Here is a 9542-nt window from a genome sequence, read left to right as displayed (position 1 = left end):
TGTAAATCTGAATTTGTATTGTTTGATGCCTCGTACTGAACTGTATGTTTGCACGTTGTATTGCGCTTATGTTTTGTAAGTCGCCTTGGCTAAGGGCGTCTGCCAATCAATAAATAATAATAATTATATACTACTACTACTAATAATAATAATGCAGGACTGGTCATCTGAAAATGGAGATTATAGCAATACAAATCAACAACCCTCTACGGCTTTTTAATGTTCATACAATTACAGACAACCCATGAAGAAATTGTCACACACATAAAACAACAAAAAACGCATTCACTTGCTTTGCAAGGTGTACTTTTAAATGTACGGGGGCTGCAACGTATAAAATCCCATTAAGAATCAAGCCTCTGCCACTAAGACTGTAAACCAACCAAATCTCCATCAGTTCCAGCGATCTAATCGCAATATTCAACTTTTGAAATAATTTCCAAATCACAAGTGTGTGAGAGGCTGTGGCGAATGAGTTTTAGGTAGTGCTGTCCGACTCGAGATGCTGCGCACCTGCTAGAAATGTGCGCCTTCATTGGAAATAAGCGGTTTCCGCCGCTGATGTAGGCGTTTCTAGGCGAATGCAAGTCTCTTGTTGTGACGGCCGAATTCATGAACATCTCCATGAATGAGTTTGAGATCCTTATTGATGTGCAGGTGCGTGAGATCAAAGTCATTTTTCTTTCATAGCGGAGCACAAATGTGTTTGGAGTAGTTTTAGCGCACTGAATGCTCGCTCACCTGTTGCTGTCGTGACCGGTATGGTATAGGAACACATTACAAACTAATCACTCTCATCGTAAGTCTGTACAGTTACATTTTCGTCCACGAGAAATCCGGCTATTTCGCGCAGTGCTCCTAACGCTCCTCGGTTAACTCCTGCAGCTCAGAGGAGCGCCTGGCGTACGCGGTCCGAACCCCGAAAAAGTCACTGCTTTTGTTCAAAATACATGGATTCGATTTTTGTATACGCCACCGTCTCCGCAGTCGCTACCAAAATGACAATGTCAGTTTATCTTCATTACGTCATTCTGTTTCGACTAGTTTCAAAGGGTTTGCGGCGTTTCGGCATAGGAGAAAAAGCCCAAGCCGATCTGGGATCACCTCCAGTCGACCCAAAATACAGCAAACGCAAAGGTACACACTCCTAGCTCGGATTCCCGCTCTGTGACGAATGTATACATCTCAAATCAAACCTCAGATTCGATGTAACAGACCCAACACTGCATAGTGGCATCAGATGATCGTTTCTATGGAAAAATATGTAAACGGCCACGGGCATGGCGCACGCATGCACAGGTTTCTCTTCGAGATAATGACGTTAGTTGAACAGGAAGTTAATCCCTCATAGGTTAATTCACATTTGCTTTGAATAGATGAACATGCAAAGCTGCTTTTCGAACAATAATTCGTGATCTACACATCTGATCTAACCGGGTAGCTTCGTGTCGGATGTAAGCGTTTGTAACCCCGTTCTCCTCCTGCAGTTTCTACGATACAGTGTCCTCCGATCAGCTGTAGGCTGCCAGCCCCGTGGCACTGTGGTGCGATGTTCTGAAAGTGGGAATCTTTTTCTGAACACGTGATTTCGAGCCCTCCAGGGCCTAATTTTCGGCATCACTAGCTGTAGGCACAAAAGCTGCAGAGATCCTGGAAAGCAGCAACACGCCAACTGCGAGCTAAAGGACAGTTTTAGACCAGCTGTAGTGGCCATGGATTGCCATCCTGCTGAACTTGGAGAGCAAACAGGAAAGACACAGGGCATGGTCTGTTCTCAGCTTTATTGATCATTCACACAACAGTCAAGCTGTGGGTGAGCTTGCTCTCCTGTACAGCACAGTCCCCAGCACAGCAATGCACACCACAGCCACAGCAGCCACCACACCAGCCAGGAGCACAACCTCAGCAGAGATGCCTGCAAAGAAAGCCCACCCCACTGGTCACTCACTTTAGGTCAAACCCAGACTACAGCAAGAGACCGCAACCTCTGGCTCCAATTTCAATAGGCCCCAGTACCTGCTTCTTTGCGGTCCTCTGCAGTCAGGGGAGACCTCTGGGCATTCGTCTCCACTGGAGGGATGGCATCCTGCGGCTTCTCCAGCACACGCACAAACACTGTGGCATCACCTTCCCATTCTGGAAGGTGGAGAGGCTTGGATCCAGCCACACATACTATACCCCAGTACCACACGCACAACCAGGCAAAGGATCCTTACCCTCCTTGAAAGCCAAGTCCCTCCTGTACCTCCCAAAGTACCTGGATTTAGAGACAGGGCTACAGCTGGAGTCACAGCAGCTACAGACCTGATCGCTCCCATCCACCGAGCTCCAGCTACAATAGGGATACAGCCATCAGGACGGAGACCCGGAGAAGGACACCAAGGGCCTCAAGCACCCTCCTCCCCCTCTACCTGTTGCCCACAGGGTAGCAGGCCTTGTCCAGGTTGTCCACAGCCTGGGAAGCAGCAGTCACCTTCAGGTGGCAGGTCATGTAGATCTGAGCAGAACAGACATTGGCACAGTTAGTGCACCCTGGGAGAGCTGCTTCAATGCCCAAGAAGCCACACAGTTGAGAAAGCAGAGGCCAACCAAGCCAAAGATGCAAAAGCAGTAGTCAAAAGCTCAGAGGCAGAGTGGCTGGGAGACTTACAGAGCTGTTGGCATCATTGTGGAACCTGAAGGCATCAAGCACCATCTGCAGCTTAGTGACGTCCTGAGGTCTTGGCATGAAGTGAGAACTGGAGCCCGTCACCTTGGCATCAATCAGGCAACTGGGGACAGGAGGAAATCCATGATCAGTCCCTGCTCGGAGTCGACACCCAACACCTGCAAGCACCCTGGCCATGCTTAGCTATGGGATCTCACTCACCCATAGTTCCCAATGAAAGTGTAACTGGGAGAAGAGGTCGGGTCAGAGGTCAAGGTGGCCACACAGCTGTCCACAAACAGCCGCAGGGGCACGTGGCTGGCCTGGTTGACGGAGGCTTGGATGTTCAGGACGTCCCCCAGGAAGTACACGTTGGAGGGTCTAGGGGAGCTCCAGTCATCTGCGGAGACGGGGAGCAGCATGAGGCCTCTACAGAGCAGAGCAGCACTCCAGTACACGGGAGGGTTAGAGCTGCATTAGGTTGGCCTCTACCAGTCATGAGCTGCAGGGAGAAGTCCAGGAGATCCTCCGCAGACTTGGTGGAGGTGTATGGGACCCAGGTTGGCTGCAGGGCATCGCTGCTCACATTGTGGAGCCTATGGAGCAGACAGCAATTACACACCGATCCTACAGCAGCTAGGCTGAAGCAGTACTGCAGCAGAGTCCTCACCGGAGGTAGTGACACTCGATGTGGACAACAGCAGGGTCGGTTCTCACGATGCCAGTGTTGGCAATCGGGGACGGGTGGTAGTTTAGGGAGAAGCTGTAAACCAGCTCGTCTTCGGTCATCTACAAGTGAAAGGCACAACGGTTAAGCTCAGGATGGTTTAACCCATTCACCGTGCGAGTCTACAGCCGTATTCTCCCCCCTCCCCTACTTACCGACAGGGCGCTGCCACAGCCCTGCAGCTCCGACTGGAAGACCAGGACCGTGTCGTTCTGCCCACTGAGCGCACAGCCTCCCAGCTGGATATCCGCAGCCTGGATCAGCTCGCCGGTACCGAACAGGTCTCTCTCCACCGACACCTGGATCGCGCTGTCCCCGCACTGTGCCCACACGACGGGGGAGACTTGCTGCTTGAACAGAGAAGAATCCACTCGCACAACGGCCTTGGCTCTGGCGGGAGGCTTGGCTCTGGCTGCAGGCTTGGCTCTCGCCCACTTAGAAACTCTGCCGGCGTCGCAGAGCCCAGCGAACACACACAGCACTAGCAGCCCACACCAAGAAGCCCTCGTACGTAGCATTGTGGCGAAAATACAAGAACAGCTCACAGATTCGCGATGCTTACCCAGCCCACACCGCCTCCTTTTATACACTGAGATGATCCCGCTCAGCGTGTCTCTCTGAGGAGACAGCGCGACATTTTCACGTGGAATTCGGCGACAAGTGGGGCTGCAACAGCAGCGGCGCGGATCCAGCGCGGATCCCAGTGCGTCCCGTCCTGCACAGGTGCAGCGAGTAGTGACGACGGAACCGATTTTGCCGCTGTGTGAGCGTGTTTCGTGCTGTCCCGACTTCATTTTTTAGGCTACAGAGAGCAGATGAGCAACACTCAATTCAATGCTGTTGGTACCACTACCAGTACTCCAGCTAATGATTATAATAGTAGCCTGTGAGTTCGTAGAACTAGGACCCTGCCACCTGCTTTCCTCCCCGCGATAGGTGGCCGTGTCGTCTTTTTAAATAATCCCTTATTGATGAATAATCTCACGATTCCACGCGAATCATGTCAATTAGTCAAATTATCAACAGAATACCAGGTGCTGTATTGAATTTTGCAATACACCTCGAAGCATGTAATTTCATGCCTTTACTAGGGAACTGGGATTATCCGAGACAAACGCAGTCTCATTATTACAATTCAATGACAGTGTGCACAAGGATTTCTCAACACTGTGCCAGGGATGTAATTCACGGGTTGCAGATTGCCGTATCTGTGACACAGTCACTTGACTTCATTTTGTATTTGATATGTTTTCTTCAACATTCGTTTGCACCTTTTTATTTCACTAACTTAACATTCTTTAATTACTTTGAATTTGGCTCGATTGAACTTGGGAAATGGGTTGTCAACAGCGTTCATGGCGGTTTTAATTGAATTATCCATAGAGCTCGTGATTGGTGGAAAATACAACTTCATTACAATACAATTCATTGTAATGTACAATACAATTCATCATTTTACAATCTGCTCAAAACAATATTTCAAGAAATAGAAAATATATAGGCGTTGCTGATTGCTCTTTGCGGTTTAGTCCCTTATTGATGAATAATCTCACGATTCCACACGAATCATGTCAATTCATCAGTCGGACACGTTGAATATTGCGGCAGCAACTGTACACAATTATTGAAAGGGGGCATGCAACGCGTTTTGACCTCATATTCATTACGATTGGTCAGAATGTGTCATTACGTCATTTCAGTGTTTCATTTTACGAGTTGCTAGAATTCTGTACCTTCTCTCCGGGACATATAACATGTGTGTTCATCCCATTGCTGGCTTTCTCTTCAGCCTACGGTTTACACCTTCACAACCGTGACTACATTTACAATATTTAATGGTTCATAAATATATTCGTCATGAAAGTAAATGAAATTAGTTTAAGAATTCATGTATTAGCAGGCGTTATCCATGGCGATGTAGACGTATAACCTATAAGCTATACAAAAGCTCAAATATGATCACTTCAGACCCAACCGGAGTAACTGCAATACTATTCAATAACTTCAGAAAGACGGAGTCAGTAGAAGAGCAAATACGGGTTCAAGTCACCTACGGGGCAGAACAAATTGGAACAAATAATGTGACCGTTACATCAGCGTCCGATACCACTGTCTCAAGTATTGTAGATACAAGGCAGTTTAAGTGCAGGATTATACAGCAGGTATAAAAAGAACACATCGCATATTGTAGATCACGGACTCATTTGAAAAGTAGAATACAGCGCAGTGCCAAATTGAAACAAATGTCGAATTGTAAGGGGTTTTAAAGCAATCTGAATTGCACCGCGGTTAGGTTATTCGACTCCCCCCAGACTTACAGTCTTTTATCCTTCACTAACCGAGTGAAATTCTAGTTTCACGATGGTTTACAGTGGTTTAAAATTCAAGTAATAAAAAAGACACTGTTTTCAACATTCATTATCATTGTATTTTAACCGTCAGAATTAACGGAGATTCTGTTAAATGTTATTTTACAGTTGTGAACACTGATTATACGGTAGTTTGTCATTAAAGAATAAACATATTTCAACCTTCACTATTACAGTTAGTTAATTAACCTTCAAAACTACAGAGATTTTTTACAGTGTGGATACAGGAAGCTTATTGGGATTTCTTCTTTGGATCTGGGCAACATGCCAATCAATACAGATCAAGCAAAAGACCAAGTTTAATCCACCTCAGGACTATACTCTCAGCAACCCCTCACACACGAAAGGGAATTCTGAGCAGCGGACACAAGGAGGGGCCACTTGTTGCCACCCCTGTAAAAGGCACAGTAGGGCCACGAGTACTACACACCGGTTGGCGTGCATTACTAGAGGGAAGAGCAGCCACTGAACAGAGGGCCTGGAGTCAGGCTCTGGAGCACACGGCTGAAGGATCTTTGCAAGGCAAGAAGAAACGGAGCGAGTCAGACATTTCACAGTCCACATTTTATTCAAAAACCTGCTCCAGTTACAGTTGGGATGCCCGCATGTGGGGCCTGGCTCTCCACACAGCCGCCAGCACCACAGCACAGAGCACAAGCACCGTGAAGGCAGCCACGGTCAGCACACCATAGCCGAAAGCCTGGGGCACTGTGGAGACGGGAGAGGGACAGGCAGCTCACAAGGGTGCAGACATGAGAGGGCTGAGCGCCAGCAGAGTGTCAAAGCTCCCCTCCTCACCTTCACTGGGAGAAGCCCTCCTGTCCACAGCAGGGAGCTCAGAGGCAGTCAGGATCACTTCCCCACTGGACACCACGGCCATCTCCCTGGAGGCCCTCTGCACCGGGGCAACGGCTCTCCCTGAAGGGACAAGAGCAGCATTACAGAAGCAGCCCCTCCACTGGGGGAGCCTTAGGGAAAGATGCCAGTCCAGCTCACACTGGAACCGAGCCACTCACTCATTCTCTGGTTGCACGGAGTGACACAGCGGTCAGTAGCACTGGGTTGGCACACTGCTGCACTACAGTGGATGAACACCTGGGGGAGCATGAGATGCAGTACAATACAATGCCGCCATGGGGAATGTGGCGTTCCTTGGCCAATAGACCCTTACCTTCGCCTTCAGAGGGAGCTGGGAGCCAGCATCCACAAAAGTGAACATCTGCACGATGAAGCGCTTGTAGTGCGTTGGGTATGGCAGCCCTGAAGAGCCAGCCACAGGAACCAAGGTGGTCTGGTACTGGTCATCTCTGTACGGACACCTGGAAAGAGCACCACACATGGGTCAAGAGGTCTGCCTAAACCACCAACACAAGCTGGCCGGCAAGAGATACAGGGCTCCAGTTACCCAGCAACCAGCAGGCTCCACTGGGGCTGGCCGAGCGGGCTGGGGGTGGAAGTTGCCCAGCAGTCTTCCAGAGTCAGGACAATGTTGGGGTCGGTCCTATTCAGGATGCGAACCTCAACATACACAGGATCCCGCAGGACCTTGGTCACGGGGTAGTCCCCATCACCGTAGTAGGCGTCATACACAGCTTCTACAGGAGGAACGACGGAGAGCTTTAGGAAGCCAGCATGCATTGGAAACCAGTACATAGCATGGCCATGTACAAGGGCTCATCACAGTACCCGTTGCAATCCTGAGCTCCACACCGAGAGGTCCAGGGGCCACGACTGAAGGAGGAGGCGGGGCTGCAGTGTACACTACAGCCTCCACAGGAACAAGCTCACTGCCCGAATACTTGCACAGGAAGGTCAGCCTGGAAGGAGAAGCAGGCAGCCATTGGACCCAGTCGGGTACTGGCACATGGAGACGGCCACTGGGGAGCCCCACTTACTCATAGTAGCTGTCCCTGGTGATGGAGCCATCAGGCCCCTCCTGCACATCACGTTTAGAGGACATCGTGTTCTCGTACACCACATCGCCACCCTCACTCTGGAAGAGGGAAGCAGACCCTCACGTTATACAGCCAAGACAAACAGCACAAGGCGCTGCAATGCTCAGGCCAAAGCTGGGAACCGCTTCCTCACCTTCAGTGTGCTGCCACAGGCACTGACTGGGAACTGGAACAAGGCAAAGCCAGCAGTGGTGCCAACAGGGCTGCAGGGGGCGCCCTGACCCCCCAGCAGGCTGACGGTGTCAAGGCTCAGCGGAGGCCTGGTCACATTCCTGGGTACTACAACCACAAACTGACCATCCGTGGTGCATTGCACAGTCACTGGAGGGAGAGGGGAGAAGATTAGCAAAGCAATGCGCTCAGGAGCCGTTTGTACGAGATTTTGCCAATACCACTCACCCTCATTGCTGTAATAACAGGGCTGTCTTCCCCTCTGATCAAAGCAGCAGTTACTCGCTTCACAGTCGGCTCTACTGATTGCAGGGGCGCCACACGCCATTTTCTCGTTGTCACTAACAGAGCAGTTCTGACCCTGGGCTATAGACACGTCCACCGCAGCCGCCATCAGCAGACAGACAAGACTCCAGACCCGCACGCTCATCCCACACCTCTCCATTGTGCAACTCGGCAACGAAGTGCCGAGAAGCGGCGCTCCGCTCCTTAAATAATCCGGCGCCCTGATTGGCTCAGGGCTGGCCCTGGCGCAGCAGGCTGCACGAGGATTTCAGCCACCCCAGCGGGCCAGTCGGGCTCTTTGGTGGAGCTCTCGCTTTGCTGCCGCACAATCACTGTCAGATGCCACATCACTGTCTGTCGGCAAGCCCGCCGCGCCCCGCTGCGCTCACTTCACTGCCCCGGCTCTCAACGCACAGCTCCCCTACCTACTGAGCACTCATCTCCAAGACTTCCACAGCTTTTTAGAGAGAGTTCCGACTCATCATTCGGTCGGTGTGCGACACTCGCAACAGTAGCAGTGAAGATGAATAGCTGTATGACATTGTAACACGTCTTCTTCAGAGACAGTGAATGCTGGATTTTGAAAAGAACGGAAATGCGAAAGCACATTGAAATTGAGCATCGAGTTCAACTTTAAACGGACAGTGTGCCTCATCACGTCCTCCTTGTGACTTGGGACGAGAACACGATTTGGAGAAACTAGAGACCGGGGGCTTTCAAACGATGTCTTACTCGCGTATGTAGAGTCTTCATAGCATGGGCTACAGGCTTGCGAAATCAGCCATGTGTCCTAGTGTACAGGGCTGATTTGCGTATGCCCGAGTGTTTGTTTCTAGTCTGTCAGCCGATTTGCCTTAAAATACGAAAGGTCACAACTTGTTCTTTAATTTGATACAAGATAAAAGCATATGGCACAACGAAGCAAGGGGAAACACGGTAACACTTTACAATAATGGGCATTAATTCCTCATGAATTCCGATAGTACAACACGGGGAAAACACATGAATGCATGATGTAATTCTTGTGAACTCATTTGTAATTCAAGTATGTGAATTCATCATGATGTAAAGACTCTTATTCATATGGAATTCTTTTTTAATCCCCTGGCGAGCGAGTAAGAGGGTATGAATTCATTATGATTCATGATTATTAAGGGTCTTCTTTTCTGCAGTATGTTCCTCATGAATTAATTCGTAATTCAACAAATGGTGTTAATCATGTGTACAAATCGGGACTGGCTATTTGAATAAAAGCAAACAAAATATATGGATTCATCTCAATTTTGAATTTTAAAATATATTTTTCTTGCAATAATCGGCGTTATGCCAAGTTACGTTTTCTCGTAAGGAATCGAGCTTATTTACAAGCTAATCACATGCACTTCATG

The 9542-nt window shown here is 49.4% G+C and overlaps 1 protein-coding gene across 1 annotated transcript; it reads right to left on the bottom strand.

The window, feature by feature from the left end:
• Positions 1 to 6288: 6288 nt before the first annotated feature.
• On the bottom strand, positions 6289 to 8314 carry LOC136719401 (zona pellucida sperm-binding protein 4-like). Its single transcript, XM_066697325.1, has 8 exons — positions 8152 to 8314; positions 7832 to 8019; positions 7691 to 7736; positions 7430 to 7633; positions 7149 to 7338; positions 6915 to 7062; positions 6760 to 6838; positions 6289 to 6661 (listed from the first exon to the last, which is right to left on the bottom strand). The coding sequence occupies exons 1-8, from the start codon at positions 8312 to 8314 to the stop codon at positions 6480 to 6482; spliced, it is 1200 nt and encodes a 399-aa protein (XP_066553422.1). The 3' UTR covers positions 6289 to 6479.
• Between the last annotated feature and the right edge of the window lie 1228 nt (positions 8315 to 9542).

This window comes from Amia ocellicauda, chromosome 23 (assembly GCF_036373705.1).
Source record: "Amia ocellicauda isolate fAmiCal2 chromosome 23, fAmiCal2.hap1, whole genome shotgun sequence".
In the NCBI taxonomy this organism is placed as follows: Eukaryota; Metazoa; Chordata; class Actinopteri; order Amiiformes; family Amiidae; genus Amia; species Amia ocellicauda.
The sequence above is the reverse complement of the archived record's forward strand: the minus strand, read 5'-3'. Positions and strand labels throughout refer to the sequence as shown.